This window comes from Rosa rugosa, chromosome 4 (genome assembly GCF_958449725.1).
Source record: "Rosa rugosa chromosome 4, drRosRugo1.1, whole genome shotgun sequence".
NCBI lineage: Eukaryota > Viridiplantae > Streptophyta > Magnoliopsida > Rosales > Rosaceae > Rosa > Rosa rugosa.
The window spans coordinates 28,081,106-28,101,545 of NC_084823.1; the positions used below are offsets into that span (position 1 = coordinate 28,081,106).

The window sequence follows — 20,440 nt, forward strand, 5'->3', positions numbered from 1 at the left end:
ATTTCTCTAAGGAACGGGCTTTGTAAAATGAGCGAGAGGCTTTAGAAGCAACCAATGAGAATTTTTGGTTAGGCCTGAGTGTCTGAAACGCTATTTTGAAGCAAGTTGGTGATTACAGCATCACCTGGGGCGCCATCACCATGATGGACGCCATGGCGTCATGGATAGGGACTACGCCAGCCCTAGGCTGATGGTGGACGGAGGCGGTGCCCTAGGCAGCAGCGTTGGTCACACTTAGTCTAGGAATCAACTTTTGATTCATGCTTCATTTCGCTCGAGAGAAAAGATGTCTGTGTGAAGTCTTTTGTAGACGGATCATCATATCATGACTAGGATGATCTATCCTGTCGTGACAAAGCCAATATGTGTCTAAATCCAAGAGATCTTCTCTCATAACTTTTATTGGATTAATAGCTCGAATAGTGACATAGAGTCCACTAGAGAGACACATAAACTTCTCTAAGATGCGCCTTTGTTCGCAATCATTAAAGGTATTGCAAAGGAACTCATTTCCGTTCTCTACATGCATTTTCGCATGGAATTCGTTGGCTATTCATAGGGTACGATTTTCCCTATGAGCGTAGAGAGTTTCTGTGACAGCTGTAATTAATCAAGGTGCCATTTGGCAAGTGGAACTTGGGCTATTCCATGTCCTTGAATTAATACTGATGGCCCAACCATCGTAGTCACAAAGTCATATGCTCAGAATCAAAATGGAGTCATAATGGAAAGAACTCGAAATTTTATTCATAAGCCAACAGAGTACATCATTGTCTCTTAACCATTAGGAGAATCTAATCCAAATGCTAGCTAATGCAAAACAATGGTAGTCGTCTAACTTCTTTCGGTAATTCCAAAATAAATGTGACTAGGTGAGTAGAGAGATGTCGGTAGAGCAAGGCTCACTTAAGTACCACTAATCTCATAACCTTCCTAGACATCACACTTACTTTGGGTGAGCCTACTTTGAAGAAAGACTAAACCATTGGCATTTACTACAAAGTATATGACAATTGCCTATTACATCTCTTAGAAAAATAAAGACTTAAACAGAATTGGCGATCTATTGATCCCAGCCAGATTTGTAGTCTTCAACCCTTCACTCTAGATCATCTTCTTGATCTTCTTGTTCCACATAGTGAGCTTCTCTTGCTTCACAATATGCTTTGTAGGCGGTGACAAGTTCTTCACGAGCTCTACAAATGTGTGCCCAATGATCAGACACTCCACATCGAGAACATACATCTCTTTGCTCGAACTCCATTGATTGAGGCGCTTTGAAAGCGTCATTTAGATGGCTCTTACTGTTGGTGGAGCCACCAACATGGCCAGAGGCGTTGCCTCCCTCTCTCTTTCCACGTTTACCTCTTCGGTTCCGTGTTCGCCTATTTTGGCGGTTACCTTCCCAAGTAGAGCGATTATATGGACCAGAATGTCCAGAATTATCCCTAAGATTAGGGTTTCGCTCTTGGCGCCCTCTCTTAGAGGTGCGACTATAATTGGATTCCGGAATATGCTCTGTTTCCACGGATCTCGAATTATAGTTCTTCACAAGGATATTGTCATGCTTTTCAGCGACATTCATAGCTCTAATGAGCTCATGAAACCTTGTGATCCGTCTTGCATTAACATCGATTCGATAGTTCCTAGCAATCATCAATGCAGAGACGAGGAAGGTAGAGAGAGTCTTCTCAATCAACATCACATCTGTGATCCCTTTACCACAGAATTCCATTAAGGATTTAATGCGAAGTGCTTCCGAGTTATAGTCAAGAACTGACTTGAAATCACAGAAGCGGAGGCTATGCCATCTCACTTCTAGGTCAGGAAGCAAGGAGTCACGGACGTTGCCAAATCTTTCTTCGAGTGAGACCCACAGCCTTCTGGGGTCTTCTTCATTCATACAATCGTACTGGAGCGAATCATCCATATGACGAGTCATTAGGATGATGGCTTTCGCCTTATTTACCTCTAAGGCTGCTCTATTTGCTTCCAAAGCTTGAGCTTGCTCAACAGTTAGCACGTCCTGGCTAGGCTTGAGAATCATATCCAGGATTCCATCAGCCTTGAGATGCTGGCGGATATCACGAACCCACCTGTGATATCCAGAGCCAGTTGTTCCCAATAGAGCAAAGTCCAATTTGTTCAGGTTACTCATCCTGAAAGAGAACAAGAAATTAGGGTTAGTTTCGGAGCGAAATAGGCTACCACGAAAACATATGAAATTTCTGAGCGTAATCGCTTCCAAGAAATTAGGAATTTCCGAGCGTAGTCGCTTCCAAGAAATTCGATTCCAAGAGATATTGGATTAGATCGAAACAATGACGTAAGTGGTCGATCATAAATTCTCTACAAACTCTAAGTTTGGAGATCTCAACAAGCTCTAAGCTTGGAGTGAGCACGAATCCCCACAGTTCGGCTTAATTTGGTCTCCCCTATAATGAAGAAAGGGGGGGTAGAAGAAGGGAGGTCGCAAGTCCCCGAAAAAGAAGAGAAATTGAATTTAAAAACTCTAAAAGCCGGGAACGTTTAGTAAAAAATACCTTGAAATAGGTCGCCGGAAAATTTGGCAGGAAAAAGACGCCGGAAAAAGTGCTCGGAAAAGTGGCCGGAAAGTCGGCTTAATTTGGTCTCCCCTATAATGAAGAAAGGGGGGGTAGAAGAAGGGAGGTCGCAAGTCCCCGAAAAAGAAGAGAAATTGAATTTAAAAACTCTAAAAGCCGGGAACGTTTAGTAAAAAATACCTTGAAATAGGTCGCCGGAAAATTTGGCAGGAAAAAGACGCCGGAAAAAGTGCTCGGAAAAGTGGCCGGAAAGTAGCCGGAAAAGTGGCCGGCGGTCATTGACCAGGGGCTGACCGAGCTGACATGGCAGTGGTCCAGTGCTGACGTGGCAGAGGGTCCTAGGGCTGACGTCAGCGGCTTCTGGGCTTGGGTCAGTGGGCTTCTGGGCTTGGGTCAGTGGGCTTCTGGGCCTTCTTTCTTCTTCTTGGCTGGGCCTTCTTTTCTTCTCTCTTTCTTCTTCTTTTCTTCTTTTCTTCTTTTCTTCTTCTGCCGGTTTTCTGCCAGATGATTCAGTCGGCCGGTTCAGTGAGTTTTAGACCGGTTTTCATTGTTTTTCTTTCGGTTCTTGAAACTTCATATCAAGAGGCTTCTGCTATCAAAATTTGGTGGGAATTGGATGTCCGGAAGATGGTGAACCGGTGGCATATGTGATGCGGGTTGTATGGAGCTTCCGGTGGCCGGTTCGGTAGATTTTCGGCCGGTTCTTGGGGTGGCGCCGCCGGTTCTAGACTCCTGGGATCGAGTTCTTCAAGGTGTGAGGTGGAAGCAGAAAAGGCTTCAACGTTTTGTATTTGGATTCAAGGTTTTTAGCTTCTTGAATCAGGGTTTGGCTATTTGTTTCAGGGTTAGGGCTTCGTGCTGATAACGTGTTGTAGAGAAACTGAAATTGAGAGAAATTCGCTGTGTCTTCTCATTGATAATAGGGGCCCTCTTTATATAGAGGATTACAATACATAGAATCTCAATCATACAAGGAAAGTAATCTTACATTGAATAGGAATCTAGATCCTTCTAATTTAACCATATTACCACTAGGTCAAGTAACCTAGAGTTTGGGCTAAACACAAATTAGGTTTTACTTGAACAAGCTTAAAATTTTTATTAGCTTAATTATTAACAAATAATGAGAATTACTTCGAGATTTGGTGGCCAATTGCTCCCTAGTCGTGATAGTATGTATAGGCAAAGAATATAACCACCTTTTATCCTCTTCTTTCAATGAAAAAGGAATAGTGATGATTCGTGTGTTACATATGTCAAAAATCTCCCTTATGTGTATATTAGGTCCTTAGATGGTAGTCCTCTGAACACGGGCAATGTATTAAGCAATCATGGTGTATTAGTAAAAGATCTTGTCAGTGTGTACGAAATTCATGATGGTGAAGCAAAGTTTGTATGTACAAATGATGCTTTCGCGGTTTTGCTGTCTTAGCCATATAAATAATAGGTTTTTGCTCTTCCTGCTCCTCTTCTTCTTCTTCCTCCTCATCTGAGGGTGGATTCGAGATCACATGCGAGCTCATATGTGAATTCTTTCTCTTGTGAGAATTCACCATTGTACTATCCACAATTAAACTTGCTTTGCTTGTTTTCGATTTGCTTTGGCAGTGTATTCAATTTTAGAATTCAAAGGAAGTAGTCAATCCCTTGTACATAATGGTACCTACAATGCAAAACAAACACAAAAGTTAGTAAATGAATGAAAACTACTACCTACGCAAAATAAAAGTAGAAAAGCAATCAAATAAAACAATCCTCGATAACTGCACATTTAATAGGTTATACACCTAAAACTAGATGCAAAAACTACACTTTAACCCTACTATGGTGATGATTAGTGGAACATAGTATTGATAATTAGGGATCGTTTCGCAGAAGTTTGAAATTTAAAAGGTAATGTACGGCTCAAAACAAAATAAAACTTAAACTATCCAGTCAAAAAGATCTAAACTGACATACGACCATAATTCTAAATGCCACTAATTTTTACACAAAGACACTAGACACCTTAGTTAAACTACTGACATAGATTTTTTTTATTTTTTGAAGATCATTTGGTTAGTGAAATAACTTTTAAGAAAACGAATAAGCTAATACTATGGATCAAACTAATAGATTTAATTCATATTGATGCCTACACTCATGTAAAGTCTTTGGTATGAGGGTGCACTTTCATATTGATTCTCTATTAGCTTATATGTTAATCACTTGGTATGAGGGTCATAACCTATTCCCTAGAATGCAACCTAGCATGGTATTTACTTAGATTTAACACTCAGGAATTTTTTCCAGAAAACCCTAACGCAGGCTTCAACTGCAGGCAGTGCAGCACCGGTCGACGGTTGCTGCTGTACTTCCGAGGACGTCGGTCCCGACTCTTCTCCAAGGGCGACGTCTGTCGTCGTTGCACAAGGCTATCTCGACGCAGATAGCAACACTTGGCGCCGCTGCTGTCAAGGCTGTCGGATGCTGCTCTTTGGAGTCGCTGCTTCACGGTGGTCGGCTTCCAACATATCTCGTTGCGCTGCAGCGAAAATCAGGCTCTTCTTACTCGTTGAGCACGACACGGTTAGAATCCCCAGCCCTAGGTATGGAGATTTTGGCGTGGAATTGTCGTGGTTTGAATAACCCGGTGGCAGTACAGGCGTTGAAGCTTTTGATTCAACAGAGGAAGCCTTCTTTTATCTTCCTGTCAGAGACCAAGATTGATGATTGGGAATACATGAATTCCTTACGTCTGCAAATTGGGTACTTGAATTGTGAGGCTGTTTTCAGTGAGGGTCAGTCCGGTGGAGTTGTTCTCTTCTGGGCTGATGGTTTAGATGTTCGCTTCCGGTCAAAATCAAGGAGCCATGTTGATGTGGAGGTCAGAGAGACTGATGGGTCTGGTGTGGTATGGAGGCTAACAGGTTTGTACGGTAATCCAGCGACGGCGGACCGCCATTTAAATTGGGCGCTGCTACGATCTCTGTGGGCCGAGTCGGCGCTGCCTTGGGTGGTTGTCGGAGATATGAATGAGTTGTTGCATGCTTATGAGAAGGAAGGCGGCGTGGTGCGTCGAGAAAGGCAAATGCAGCCTTTTAGGGATGCATTGTCTCAGTGTGACCTCTTTGATTTGGGCTTTCATGGCTCGCCATTCACATGGCGTGGGCCAGGGATGAGGAGTAGGCTGGACCGAGCAGTTGCATCCGTCACCTGGTCAGACATTTTTCCGGCGGCACGAGTTTTACATCTGTCTCCAGTCCATGGTGATCATGTCCCCATCTTGGTGGGTGCGTTTGCTGGAATTCCGCCTACTATGGGGAGGCGGAGACACCGCTTTCGCTTTGAGAGTTTTTGGACCTTTCATGAGGGTTGCCGGAATGTGGTTAAGGCAGGTTGGGAGCCTGAGGTGAATGGTTTGCCTATGCAGCAGGTTACAAGGAAAATCATGCATACCCGGTTTTCTTTGAATCGATGGCAGCGAGAATCCTTTGGTATGAGACGTAGAGAGATTGAGTTATTGCGTGATCGGCTTCAGGCTTTATTTTCTTTGCCTTTGTCCGCTGCAAATCAGGAGGAATGTTCTGCTCTTAATGCAAAGTTGGAAGGTTTATTGGCAGAAGAGGATGCATACTGGAAGCAGCGCTCCAAAGTGACTTGGTTAGGTGATGGAGACAGGAACACTAAGTTTTTTCACAGGAAAGCTTCAAACCGCAGAGCTAAAAACAGATGACTGATTTATTTGATTATAATGGTGTCTGGCAGGATACATCTCAAGGAATGGAGGATGTGGTGTTGCACTATTTCTCCAGTATGTTTAAATCTAATGATATTAATTAATTCTACTCATATGCAAAATGTTGTTGGGCTTTTGCAGCCTAAGGTGACTGATGATATGAATTTCGACTTGTGTGCTCCTTGTTCTGCTTTGGAAATTAGGGCTGCTTTGTTTCAAATGTATCCGACGAAAGCCCCAGGACCTGATGGTATGCCACCTATGTTTTTTCAGAAGTACTGGGAGGTAGTAGGTGGGGATGTTGTGTCAGCAGTTCAAAATTTTCTGCATACTAGGCAAATCCTTGGTGAGATCAATTTTACACATATTTGTTTGATTCCCAAAGAAAAAGATCCAGTGTCGGTTACTGATTTACGGCCTATTGCTTTGTGTAATGTGATTTATAAGATTTGTTCAAAAGTGATTGCTAACAGGCTGAAGAAGATTTTATCAAAGATTATTTCTCCATTTCAGAGTGCTTTTATCCCTGGGAGATTAATTACAGATAATACTCTTGTGGCAAATGATGTATCACATTTTATTCATAATTGTTACTCTAGCACTGAGGGGGTCTTCTCTTTGAAGCTTGATATGAGTAAGGCTTATGATCGCATGGAGTGGAGTTTTCTGGAAGTTGTTTTCCTGAGCTTGGGCTTTGCAGAGTCGTGGCTGGGAGTGATTATGAAGTGTGTGACTACTGTGAAGTATGCCTTTCTGATAAACGATCAGCATAGGGGACATTTGACTCCTACTAGGGGGCTTCGACAAGGTGATCCTTTATCACCTTACTTGTTTCTTCTGTGCACGGAAGTTTTTTCAGCTTTGCTTGAGCGTAAAGTCGGGAATGGTGAGTTGCAGGGCATTAAAGTCTGTGAGGGTGCTCCTACTATTCATCACTTATTATTTGCGGATGATAGTTTGTTGTTTGGAAAAGCTACTTTGCATGAATGTCTTCATATCCAGAATGTTCTGCATGACTACGAGTTAGCTTCTGGTCAGCAGATTAATTTTTCTAAGAGCAGTATTGTTTTTAGTAAGAGAGTTCCAGAGGTGGACAAGTGTGCTATGACAGGTTTCTTGGGTGTCTCTATTGAAGCCAAGCATGAGAAGTATTTGGGATTGCCTACTTATTTGGGGAGGAATAGGACTGAGCCTTTTGCTTATATCAAGGAGAACTTGAGTAAAAAGTTAGCTGGTTGGCAAGGAAAACTACTGAGTAGTGCTGGTAAGGACCTACTTATAAGGGTGGTGGCACATGCTTTGCCATCCTATGCTATGAGCTGTTTTTTGCTTCCGAAGGAGTTTTGTGATGATTTACATCAGATGTGTGTTCGATTCTGGTGGGGGAGTAAGTCCAATGAACGTAAAATTCATTGGATGTCTTGGGAACGTCTTTGTCGTTCCAAAGAGGAGGGTGGTATGGGGTTTCGTGATCTGCACGCCCATAACCTAGCTCTACTTGCTAAACAGGGTTGGAGGTTACTTCGAAATCCAGGCACCTTAGTCAGTCGTTTGTTTAAGGCTAGATACTTTCCTGGCTCTTCTTTTTTGGAGGCTCCAGCCCCAAATCATGCTTCTGCTTGTTGGAGAGGTATTTTTGCTGCTAGTTCGGTGTTGAGAGGAGGGATCCGTTGGCAGGTAGGTGATGAAACATCTATCAAAATTTGGGAATCTCCTTGGATCCCGAGACCCACTTTTTTCAGGCCTGTGAGGTATGCTCCCTCTTATCTTTGTATGGTTAGTGAGCTTATTTAGAATGGGGGCTGGAATAGAGAGTTGATTGCTGCTAATTTTGATGTTGATGATGCTACTTTAATCTATTCTATCCCCCTTAGTATTAATAGGGTTCCTGACAGATATGTTTGGCATTTTGACTAGAAAGGTCTTTTTTCTACTAAAAGCACTTATAAGGTGGCTTTTGCTTCTTTACACCCTGCTATTTCGGATCATTCCTCCTCTATGGTGATCCCAAGTAGTTGGAAGCATTTATGGGCTGCGTCTGTGCCAGGTAAGGTTAAGGTGCATGTTTGGAAGGTTTGTGCATCTATTTTGCCTACTACTTGTCAGCTTAGGGAACGCAGAGTGCCTGTTGGTGAGGGGTGTCTATTTTGTAATAGGGAGGAGGAAACCATTTCGCATGTCAGTAGGGAGTGCATTTTTGTGCGGGATGTTGTTGGTCTAGCACCAGACCTTGGATCTGTGTTAGGACTACCGCCATGTTCCTTATTGGAGTGGTTGGCTTTGTGCTATACTGTAGTATCTCCGAGTTCTTTCTCTCTGCTAATGATGTTATTATGGGGGGTGTGGAAGGAGCGCAACCAACATTTGTGGTATGGTAAATTCTGCTCTGCACATCAAGTTTACTTCCAAGTTGTTACTTTATTTCACTCTTTCAAGGTTGCAAGGATTCCTGAAAAAGTCAAACTGGGGTGCCAAGTTAAGCCTTGGTGTCCTCCTTCAGCTGGTTGGCTTAAGGCCAATATAGATGGGGCATTTGACATGATCACCCGGTCTGGGGGTTTGGGTGTTGTAATCAGGGATTCTGTTGGCACGGTGGTGGCTGGTGCATGTGGGACTTGTACTGATGTTGCTTCTCCTGTGGTAGTTGAGGCCTTGGCTTGTCGGTTGGCATGCAAGGTAGTAGTGGATAACGATCTGGGGCCAGTCATGTTTGAGGCTGATTGTCTACAAGTTGTGCAAGCTATTTGCGCTGAAGGTGAGGATACCTCAGATTTTGGCAGAATTATTGATGATATCTCTTCTTTATTATTTTCTCTAGCTGGATCATTCTTTTCTCATGTTTATAGGGAATCGAATAAACTAGCACATAAGGTGGCTAAGTATGCCTTGTTGTCTGGTGCACAAGTTTCATGGAGTGGGCATGTCCCTCCAGGACTTGATGGACTTTTTCAACTCTTTGTACACGTTAATTCATCAATAAAGTTCGTCGTCCTTTGCTTCAAAAAAAAAAAACACTCAGGAATCTTTTTTTTTTTTTTTTTTTTAAAGGAACACTTAGGAATCATTAAAAGCAAAAGAGAATTGGAATGCAACCAAAACCTCCACATAGGATATATACCGTATTGTCGAAACACAAATACCGCAATACTTTTACCTCAAATTAGGTATACAATGATATGATTGGTCACATATATACCTATGGCATGGTTTGATCCTGATATATGTATCTATGATGATCAGGCAAAGAAACACATAAGAGAATTAACAATTTTCACATAACAAATACGTTTTCATCCAAGAAAATGAATTAAATTAGTGTAAAAACCCTAAGGCCCTGTTTGGAAACAAGATTTGGATTTGGATTTGAATTTCAAATCTGATGCATTTGAAATCTGTAGAATTGAAATACTTGTATTTGAAATTTTATTGTTTGGATTGAAAAAGGATATGTGAAGATTTAGATTTTGCAATATTAGATCACAGCATCCAACTTAGCCAAAGTCGACCATCAAAGCAATCTGCACCAATATGCAACTTAACTTAAACGGGATGAAGTCGGTGGCAGAAGCTCGTCCACCGTCGTCGGAGTCAAGGACTCGTCGGCAATGTAGAAGAAGTTACAGAGCTGAGCCGAAACGTAGAGAGAGAGAGAGAGTCTGCGGCAAAGAGCTCAGCCACCGTTGCCAGAGTCAAGACTCATCGGCGATGTAGAAGAAGCTACAGAGGCAGAGAGAGAGAGAGAGAGAGAGAGCGAGAGAGGCTGCGATCTGTTTTTTTTTTTTTTTTTTTCTCCAGTTGAAGACCTGAAGATTTCAAATAACTAGGGTCCCCCTAGTTATTTGAAATCATCAACGTTTGTTGTCTGAAATCCCTGGGCTGGTTTTGGAGAAATCCAAATACCCACTAAATAAGATAGCCAAAAGGGATGATTTGGATTTTAGAGACTCAAATCCAAATCCTCAACTACAAATCCCTATATCCAAACGGGACCTAATATTAAAGAGGAGTGAAATTCACACCCCGTGTTTTCATATTTAGTACCTTAAGTTTGGTATTTTTGTAGTGTGAATTGAAAAATATGATGTTAGTATACTAAAAAATAAAACATGGAGTGTGGATTGTAAAATAAAAAAAGTGGATTTCACTCTCCATATTAAAACAACAATACTTAGAGCTTCAATCGAGCCCTTAAATACAAAAACGTTTAGCTACTCATGAATACGAAAGAGTCCATGAGTTCAGAAGTAACAATAAAAAACCAAAAATAAGAAGCTGGTATCGTGAGTGGCCACCACTGTAACAACTTGTGTAAAAAGTTGTGCAAATATATTGGTGTTACCCTTGTTGGGTTACTCTAATGTCTTGTGTTCGAATGGATTTGTAACTTGTAAATTTGAATTTTGTTCAACCACGTGGGTTGTTTATTTCTTGGATTCAAGACTAAAAAACACACGTGGCTCACTGTTCTTCTAGAAGTCGTAGGGTCGATCTCTACATCGTACTCCAAGCCTCCAACAAACCCAACTAAATTTCTTGGCTTCGGGCCACTCGGACCCGGATTGTCGGAGCACCAACAACCCATATCAACTAACCTTCAGCGCCCGCCTCCACTTGTTAATCTCCCTTGGTTTCCTCCACCTGTCCTGAAACTACCCAATAAGGAAGAAGAAGAAGAAGCATAGCTCAGATATCCCAGTTTAACTAACCTGGTCTCAGGAATTAGTTACAGGGTTTGAAATACAGGTATGGCTAAAGTCCCATATGAAAGGCGTGCTCACAACCCGGGAAACATGTTTAAAGAATCACCTCAGCCTCCTCCTGCTGATTCTGTGTCCCAATGGCCGTGGACGATTTACACTCTGCGCTTATTTCCAATGGCGCCGGAGGTTATGCCAAGCAGAGCCAGCAGAGGAGCTTCCTTTTTTCACTGGCCAAATGGGTTCTCAAATCTGCAATGTGGGTCATATTCGTTGCCTGGATTGTCCTCTTCTTCATTATACCTTCCGACTTCGGCTCCACTTTCTATGCTGATTGGGTTGCTGCCACCGATGGGACTCTGTTTGGAGAGACTGGTAAGAATCCCGAATTCAATGTCTCTGCTCCGGCTCAGTTTGGTTGCTTTGATGAATGATTCTATTTGCATTTTCAGGGAGTGTGTTGATGTTATACAGTGCTCCGATTATCGCTATTGCTTTTCTTGCTGTTCCCTATATCATCTTTTTCGAGGAAGATGAAGAAGAGTATCAAGAGTATGTCATGTTTTTGCTTGTTCCATTTGCATTGCACACCGTCTGTTTTGTTAAAGTGACTGACTCAAGTACATGTAATGCTGTATAGGAAGAAGAAGGCGAAGTTCAGCCTATGGACCTTTCCTGTTCTGGTGGATGGACCACTTGGAGTTGTTTCTGCCGCTGAAATGATTGGCATTATTCTCTTTATTGTGTTTGTTCTCTCGGCGCTGTATTTTTACACTGTAGCCAACTTTGAGATGTTACCTGACTATGGTGATGATTTGACCGCAGGAGAGAAAAGGTGCAAAGCTTTTCTCTATAATTTAAACTCTTGTTAAAACTAGGATGTACATTTCAACTTCTGTTGTTCTAGAAATTGACGTAATTTCTTCTCCACCTTTCAGGGTTTTTATGTTGCAAATGTCGGCTTATTGCTTTGGTTTGATAGTCTTATCTTGCTTGGCATTCCTGTTTCTCCCAATTGCAAGGGGATCAATTCTTCTCCGCCTTATTGATATACCATTCGAGCATGCGACCAGATATCATGTATGGTTGGGGAATCTCATATTCTTCCTTGTTACTATGCATGGACTCTGCTATATGATTGTGTGGGCGATACGAGGCATCATTCCATCTGAAGTGAGTTCTCATCTTTATCATTTCACAGATGTCTGTATGAGTGTGCTGTTATGCATACTTTGGTCTGCATATTTATTGGATCAATCTATAATCTCTTTGCAAGCTCCAACACCTTGACATCTGCATCTATTCACATGCAATGTCTATACCATCCAGCACCTTTTTGGTCGAGGGTGGATGGATAGGAAAATAATGATAAGTACTAAGCAAGTAGTTCACTAGTTTTGTACTTTATCGCAAACTTACAATGATCTGCATCAATCTATCTAATTTAAATAAAACCCATCATAATGAGAGTTCTACCTTTCAGTTTCCGTTATTTGTCGTGATATAACATTTCCATATTCAAAATAAGCAAATTATCTCCCTTCAGCCAATTTTTTGGCAGGAACCATAATTGATATGTGAGACTGCAAATTCATTAAGTAAATTTTATGGTGTCATAACTTCAATAGACAAGAGCTGATTGCTTGTAGCTCTGAAATGTCTTAATTTGTTACAAATAAGTCAGTAGAGTGCTTTTTCTCCATGCACTGAAAATTGTTAATCTCAACACCCTTTAGGAAATGAATCTTTTCTTCTGGTTACAAGCTTGTGACAAAATCTTTTTGATACTGTTTACTCCTATGCTAAATGTGAGAAGTACCACTTCTAGATATTACCTTCTTTTTCTGGCCTGATAGATATAACCTTAAGTACAGACAAACATAGAATACAGTATATATTTATTTATTTATTTTTAGTTATTCATTCATGCAGGTAGTAGAGTGGAAAAGTGATGGTGGTGCAAACTTGGCGGGAATTATTTGCTATGGAATCTTTCTGTTGATTTGGGTGACAACACTTCCTCCTGTGAGAAAGCGATATTTTGAGCTTTTTTACTATACCCATCAACTCTATGTTTTGTTTGTCATCTTCTTGGCCTTGCATATTGGTGGCGTCAATTTCAGCCAAGCTGCTGGAGGAATATTTCTTTTTATGCTGGATCGCTTTCTAAGGTTCTGCCAATCACGAAAGACTGTCAACATAGTTTCAGCGACATGCTTTCCATGTGGAACTGTCAAGTTGGTGCTTCCAAAACCTGCAAGTAAGATAATCTCTTCGCATAACTAAACTATTTCCTTTTGTTTATTAGATTTTTGTCCCTATAAATCTTTTCCTCATTGACGATGCAGACTTGCACTACAATGCGCTTGGTTTCATCTTTCTTCAAGTGAAGAGTATATCTTCACTGCAATGGCATCCTTTCAGCGTCTCATCCAGTCCTCAGAATGGTAAATATCATCTTGAAGTCCTCATAAAGACCGCTGGGGAATGGACCACAAAGCTAAGGGAAACAGTCTCCAAGACTTCTGCAGAGGACTCAGATATACAGCTTCCACACACTCCTGCTCATCAGATTATGGCTTCTGTTGAGGGGCCTTATGGCCATGAATCACCATACTACTTGAGGTGTGTCTCCTACACTAGATACATCACTAGCATGCATATTAGTTAATGAGAATCATGCTTCAAAGACAATTGAGATATGTTGATTTCTTCTGCGGAAAGAAAATTTAATGTTTTCTCTTCAGACCTGGACTGCATCTGCAATATACAGATTGATCTAAAAGATTTCCTTAATCATGGAACTTTGAAACGGCAAGTTAGATTTTCAATATATAACAAGTTAGGCATGCATGTCGAAGGAAACTTTCAAATGTGCACTCCATATAAAAAATTCAGTGTAGTCTGGATCCACTTTGGAAATATAAATCACTAGCTCTAATATGATCCTCTAAGCACAGTTGCAACTTTTGGGCCACAACCTAAGAGGTTTAGTCTCTCAGTAATGGGTTCTATTGCATGGTGGTGTTGCCTTTCGTTTATAGGCTGTTGGTGACTTCCTAATAGATTAAAGTTTCAGGACTCTTGGGCATTCAATAATATATGTTACTAGATTGCATTTTACGCCATTCTTATTGTGAAGTGATTAGTTTATCCATTCTTTAATCTATCTATTCATGGTCAAGGGACTCACTTGGTATATTTGTGTTCTTAGGTATGAAAAACTTGTCTTGGTAGCAGGAGGCAGTGGGATCTCACCATTCTTAGCTATCTTGAGTGATATTCTCCATCGAATTAAGATGAACAAACCTTGTCTACCGCAACATGTGTTGCTTGTTTGGGCTATCAAAACGTCAAATGAGCTCTCTCTTCTTTCCACAGTTGACATGGGGTCTATGGATTTTTCTGATAGATTGAATATTGAAATCCAGGCCTATGTCACACGTGAATCCGAATGTCCAGTGGTAGGTCTAATTGTGCATGAATTCCCTCCCCATACGATCTGTAACTTATCTTTTAAGCATGATTGTAGCTTACACTTCATTTTCTAAAAATGCAGGAAGATGGTAGATTTTACAACGCTCCTAGTGCTTCTGTTTTCTCCGTCTCCAGGGAAGCGACCATGTCAGTTTTGACTGGCACAGGAAACAAGATATGGGCCGGAACTTATGTTATTGCATCTACAATTGGGTTTGTTATTGTTTTGAGCTTGTTAGACGTATTCTACATAAACCCTTACAGCATAGACGCTTGGTGGTATTTAGGGCTTCTTTATGTGATATGTATGGTTGCAAGTGTTCTTATATTTGGAGGTCTCACAATTGGATTATGGCATCTTTGGGAAAGAAAAACCTCATTCCAGGAGAGTTTGGAAAATGGGAATACTGAAATAGTGCTGAGTAATGGAAGACCGACAGACATGAATGAATACCAGAAAACTCTGATCAGTGCAGCCACAGTTCGGTATGGCCGCAGACCAGACTTCTCAGGTATGTTTTCGGAAAGTACCTATTAAAGAATGAATCGACAATGCATATCAGACCAAAACCATCAATCTTCCTCAACTAAGAGTGTTTTTAGTTGCTTTTACTTGGATCATTCGTTCTTAATCTTTTGAACCATCTTTTCTATGTGCAGAAATTTTCGGATCTTTACCAGAACATTCGGCTCAAGTTGATGTTGGCGTCTTCGTGTGTGGTCCCACAACTCTACAGTCCAGTGTTGCTAAAGAATGTAGGTCACAGAATCTAGGAGGAAGAAGAAGAAAATGGAACAGCCCAATATTCCATTACAACAGCCATAGTTTTGATTTGTAGGGTCATCATCAAAATGTGTTCTTTTGACACTGTTTTGGTAGTTTCCTCTTAAAGTTTCCTATTTTAGGATAATTGAACACTTGAATCAGCTGATATATAAGTTTCCTATTAATATTGAAGCAGGATTTTTGTAGAAAATATTCAAGCTGGATTGATCACTACTTATCTTGTAAACGTCAGTGACATATATAAGATTTTGTCCTTCCAACTTGTTTCAGATATGATGATTTTCTAGCTTGGGGAATGAATAGCTTCACTGAATGAGAACATCTGAGATGAAATCAAGATAACCATCACTGCATTCACTAAAACTTAACAATCACTGTGAATGAAGATGCTTTGCCCCATCAACATCAAAGCATGAAGAGCTAAGAGTTTGATTTTTTTTTTTTTCCATTCATTAATGAGAAAGCTAAAACTTGGATTTGGATTGCAGCAACCAGCTTTAGCTGTTACACTCATAGAGCTTTTCTCTTCTTCTGTTTTTTTTTTGGGTATCTTGAAATTGGAATGGGTCTAATATAATTTATTTCCGTCCAGTTACCTGCCAAAGTGAATAAATATAAAAATAAAGGAGACAGAAGAAAAAACAAAAGAAAGAAGCACATTGTCTGTCTATAAACGGCAGCGAAAGAGTATGTAACGACATATTCTAACTTGTGATTAATATATTATGTCGCCCTCGTGACTTTACTCAAAAAAAATAATAATAAACACATGGTATATTCGTGACTGTAACAACTTGTTTTTTATTATTTTTTGTGTCTGAACCGTAACGGCAACATGTGGCATTTTGTCACTAGAGGAGGTTAGATGCCAAACCCAATGCGGACGCGTCGAAAACGCTATTTTATCTAACGGTAGTTGGCATTGGACCACTCCCAATAAGATTGATTCTACATTCTAGACTCTCTCTCTCTATGAGAATGTCTGGGGTAGAGCTCAGCCAATCAAAACACTTTTTTCTCTAAATCGTTATACACATATACTGCCCCAGTTCGTGATCTGCAAAATTAAAAACATCTCGTATAAAATGCTTGTACTCGTCATAAATTATTCATTTGTCTCCAGCACATTGATGTACCGATATATCAAGTAGATTAGTTTAAAATCAAATTAAATTAATTTACTTTCTTCCGTAATTTCTTTTAAGCATGTATTAAGAGCGGCAAACTTTGTTGCCGATGCTATCTCAAATTTAAGTCATTAGGGTAATTTCGTGGAACAATAGCGTTCTGATTCAGGCCTCCACAGTCTTGCTATTTGACACTATAAACTCTGGTTGCTCCAAAGTTTGTTTTATTTAATGTTACTTTAAAAAAAAAAAATTTAAATTAATTTAATTATATATAGAGTCAGTCTATCATATATTAAATTTAATCTACTTAATGTACTGATATATTAATGTTCCGAAGATTTTTATTTCTTAATATCCATGCTGCAGTGCAGTGTAAACCAAGCAAAAGAAAGCACTTTGGTCTTTGTTTTTTCGGGTCTCAACTCTCAAGTCTGAACTCTGAAGCAAAATGAAGCACATTGGTTGGTTGGTACTCTTTTTCCTCTTCTAAAAGCAATTTTCACTCCTCCACCAGCAAAACGCGCGCGTGACACACCAAATTAGACAGACTGTCACAGTCGAATTAGTGGAGAGGTCTCTATCACCAAACCAAATGCCATTATTAATTAGAAAATAGAAAAGAAAATCGCAACCCACATGATTTGAACACACAGAAAAGAGAGTATAGAATACAACTGTGATCACTCTGTAATTTTGAGCCACCGTCACACCCCAATTATTTGCTTAATTCCTAATATATTATTACACACCCATAAAAGTCTACTTGGACTCCCCCCCTTCTCCTCCTTCCATTCTACTCAGTCCACATTTCTCATCTCATATTTCTCTCTCAGATCTCTCTCTCTCTCTCCAGTGTCGGTGGATCAAATTTGTCGGTGTCGGCAGACTCACCACTGAACCTCAGCCATGTACGGCAGGGATCCATGGGGCGGCCCGCTGGAGATCAACACGGCGGACTCGGCCACCGACGACGACCGCAGCCGGAACCTGCAGGACCTCGACCGGGCGGCGCTGTCGTCTCGGCCTCTCGACGAGACGCAGCAGAGCTGGCTGCTGGGCCCCTCCGGGGAGCAGAAGAAGAAGAAGTACGTGGATCTGGGGTGCGTCATCGTCAGCCGCAAGATCTTTATCTGGACGGTAGGGACGCTCCTCGTCTCCGGCTTGCTCGCCGGACTGATCGTCCTCATCGTCAAGACCGTGCCGCGTCACCACCACGCCAAGGCTCCTCCGGACAACTACACTCTCGCTCTCCACAAGGCTCTCATGTTCTTCAACGCTCAGAAATGTGAGTCTCCTACTACTTCTTTACCTCATTTTATATATATATATATATATATATATATATATATATATATATATATATATATATGTGTGTGTTTGATTTTGATGAAATTGAATTTCCGAATCTGTCTCTCTCAGCTGGTAAGCTTCCGAAGCACAATAATGTTTCGTGGAGGGGAAACTCGTGCGTCAAGGATGGTGACCCCGGCACCATGTTCAAAGATCTGGCGGGTGGTTACTATGATGCTGGAGATGCCATCAAGTTCAACTTCCCTCAGTCATTCGCCATGACTCTGCTGAGCTGGAGCGTGATCGAGTACAGTGCCAAGTACGAAGCCGCCGGGGAACTAGCTCATGCAAAGGAGCTCATCAAATGGGGCGCTGATTACTTCCTCAAGACCTTCAACCATACCGCTGATACAATCGACATGATGGTTTCGCAGGTGTGTATAACATCATCCGACAACCATGGTTCCCCTCCGTTTGTTATTTATTTGGTTTGCTGTTTACCGTGTTCTCTTATTTTCGACAGGTTGGGTCGGGAGATACTGCTAAAGGAAGTACTACTCCTAATGATCACTATTGCTGGACTCGACCTGAAGACATTGATTATAAACGCCCTGTGACTACTACCGGTAGTTGCGGTGATCTTGCATCTGAGATGGCTGCAGCTTTGGCTGCTGCATCCATAGTGTTTAAGGACAACAAGGCCTACTCGCAGAAACTTGTGCACGGCGCCAAAACGCTCTTCACGTTCGGAAGGGAACGAGGAAGAGGCCTCTACAGTGCTCCTGGTTCAGAGGCTTCCGTCTTTTACAATTCTACGGGGTACTGGGATGAATACGTGTGGGGTGCAGCTTGGATGTATTATGCCACCGGGAATAACTCTTATCTCACTCTAGCAACACATCCTACTCTTGCCAAGCATGCTGGTGCCTTCTGGGGCGGCCCTGATTATGGAGTATTCAGTTGGGACAACAAACTTGCTGGTGCACAGGTTAGCTAAGCTGAGCTAAGCAACCTAAGAAGTTTGTTGTGTTTTTGTTTTTATTGATATGATGCCTGCAAGATTCTATAAATGATTTTATATGGTATTGCGGTCTATTATTAGTTTATCTTCATTAATTCGGTCATGCTCATAGTGATTTCTAAGTACTTATCTTCGTTAGATATAAAAGAACGGCAAACACTTAGAAATCACTATGATCCAATTAATGTTGGACGCATTTGGGTTATCTGAGTGATTCCCTTTTTGTTACTTTGTATATCTTTCATTTCCAACATTATCCAACACAATGTTTATATTCTTTTGATTAGGTGCTTCTGACCCGTTTGAGGTTATTCTTGAGCCCTGGTTACCCATATGAAGAAATCTTGAGGACATTTCAGAATCAGACTAGCATAGTCATGTGCTCGTACCTGCCAATATTCACAACCTTTAATAGAACCAAAGGTATGGTGTTCCATACTCCATTAACATTTTGTTTATCTACTTGAGTAGGAAGACTTCATTCTATCGACATGTGTATTCAAGCATGTGGGGGGATTCCAATCTAAGATTTTACTTACATGTTGATGTTGCAGGTGGCTTGATCCAGTTGAATCATGGAAGGCCTCAACCGCTTCAATATGTGGTGAATGCAGCCTTCTTAGCAACCTTGTTCAGTGATTATCTTGATGCTGCTGATACTCCTGGATGGTATTGTGGACCCAACTTCTATTCCACTGATGTCTTGCGTGATTTTGCTAAGTTTCAGGTATGTCATGCGTCTATTCCTTTCTTTTCTTTAACCATTTATGGTGCATCCCACAGATGTAAAAGAAACAGACACTCCTGTTGAAGCATGGTGGTCACTAACTTATTTTTCCATTGATTTGCAGGTTGATTACATTCTTGGCAAGAATCCCCGGAAAATGAGCTATGTTACAGGTTTTGGCAATCATTACCCGAAACAAGTGCACCATAGAGCTGCATCGATTCCCAAGAATAAGATCAAATACAATTGCAAAGGGGGTTGGAAATGGAGGGACTCAAAAAAGCCAAACCCAAATATTATTGAAGGTGCCATGGTGGCTGGCCCTGACAAAAAAGATGGTTTCCATGATGTTCGTTCTAATTACAATTACACAGAGCCAACTCTTGCTGGAAATGCAGGTTTGGTATTTGCACTTGTTGGTTTGTCTGGAGACAAATCTGTTGGTATTGATAAAAATACCATTTTCTCCGCGGTTCCCCCAATGTTTCCAACTCCACCACCTCCTCCGGCACCCTGGAAACCTTGATATGCCCAAGCAGTCTCCGATGTTCTTTTGTGTTGTGTGACATGTAGATGATTTTGCTGCAGTGTTAGACTTTGGAGCTTAAATCTCATCATAAACAGTAACTGGGTAACATGAAGATCTCAATAGATGGTGGTAAGCAATGGACAGATTTTGAAGAGATTACTGGGCTGGGGCCGAATCAGGGTGACTCAAGCTAGCACTACGAATTGATAAATGTCCCTTTGATTGGATTTTGTGATATATACAGTATATATGTATGGAACGAACGAATCATGTATTCTTTGGAACATGGAAAGTGAACAGTTTGATATTTGTTGACAATAAATTTAAACATCTTTGACACGCATGTGTTATGTTATGCCCAATTTATTCTGTGATGGATACCAACATCTTTGGCAAAGTAATTTAGCACATGCTTAGGTTCTTTACCTTCTGCTAATGTTTTTCGGGTAGCCGTAGAAATGCAATGAGCAGAAAATTTTCTACATGAATGCTGGCTTTTC

General features: G+C 41.1%; 3 protein-coding genes across 3 annotated transcripts; all 3 read left to right on the plus strand.

Annotated features, from left to right (window-relative positions):
- The first annotated feature begins 5,154 nt into the window (after positions 1-5,154).
- On the plus strand, positions 5,155-9,561 carry LOC133744595 (uncharacterized). The gene is made up of 4 exons (XM_062172677.1): positions 5,155-6,206; positions 6,312-7,959; positions 8,200-9,240; positions 9,523-9,561. Exons 1-4 carry the CDS (start codon positions 5,155-5,157, stop codon positions 9,559-9,561), a joined length of 3,780 nt encoding a protein of 1,259 aa, XP_062028661.1.
- Positions 9,562-10,965: 1,404 nt separating this feature from the next.
- On the plus strand, positions 10,966-15,514 carry LOC133743742 (ferric reduction oxidase 7, chloroplastic-like). Its single transcript, XM_062171770.1, has 9 exons — positions 10,966-11,354; positions 11,432-11,531; positions 11,620-11,814; positions 11,918-12,152; positions 12,912-13,239; positions 13,328-13,604; positions 14,194-14,443; positions 14,539-14,968; positions 15,117-15,514. Exons 1-9 carry the CDS (start codon positions 11,120-11,122, stop codon positions 15,293-15,295), a joined length of 2,229 nt encoding a protein of 742 aa, XP_062027754.1. The 5' UTR covers positions 10,966-11,119; the 3' UTR covers positions 15,296-15,514.
- A 1,605-nt stretch (positions 15,515-17,119) lies between these two features.
- On the plus strand, positions 17,120-20,283 carry LOC133745339 (endoglucanase 25-like). Its single transcript, XM_062173397.1, has 6 exons — positions 17,120-17,658; positions 17,793-18,097; positions 18,187-18,651; positions 18,972-19,107; positions 19,239-19,411; positions 19,536-20,283. The coding sequence occupies exons 1-6, from the start codon at positions 17,280-17,282 to the stop codon at positions 19,935-19,937; spliced, it is 1,860 nt and encodes a 619-aa protein (XP_062029381.1). The 5' UTR covers positions 17,120-17,279; the 3' UTR covers positions 19,938-20,283.
- The last annotated feature ends 157 nt before the right edge of the window (positions 20,284-20,440 follow it).

Bases quoted from the DNA above. Each gene is read 5' to 3' on its own strand.
- LOC133744595 (XM_062172677.1), top strand. From the start codon at position 5,155: ATGGAGATTTTGGCGTGGAATTGTCGTGGTTTGAATAACCCGGTGGCA. The intron at 6,207-6,311 runs GTTAGGTGATGG...GGTGTCTGGCAG, and splicing joins CAGCGCTCCAAAGTGACTTG to GATACATCTCAAGGAATGGA. The intron at 7,960-8,199 runs GTAGGTGATGAA...CATTTTGACTAG, and splicing joins GAGGAGGGATCCGTTGGCAG to AAAGGTCTTTTTTCTACTAA.
- LOC133743742 (XM_062171770.1), top strand. From the start codon at position 11,120: ATGGCCGTGGACGATTTACACTCTGCGCTTATTTCCAATGGCGCCGGA. The intron at 11,815-11,917 runs GTGCAAAGCTTT...TCCACCTTTCAG, and splicing joins TTGACCGCAGGAGAGAAAAG to GGTTTTTATGTTGCAAATGT. The intron at 12,153-12,911 runs GTGAGTTCTCAT...TCATTCATGCAG, and splicing joins GAGGCATCATTCCATCTGAA to GTAGTAGAGTGGAAAAGTGA.
- LOC133745339 (XM_062173397.1), top strand. From the start codon at position 17,280: ATGTACGGCAGGGATCCATGGGGCGGCCCGCTGGAGATCAACACGGCG. The intron at 17,659-17,792 runs GTGAGTCTCCTA...TGTCTCTCTCAG, and splicing joins GTTCTTCAACGCTCAGAAAT to CTGGTAAGCTTCCGAAGCAC. The intron at 19,412-19,535 runs GTATGTCATGCG...ATTGATTTGCAG, and splicing joins GTGATTTTGCTAAGTTTCAG to GTTGATTACATTCTTGGCAA.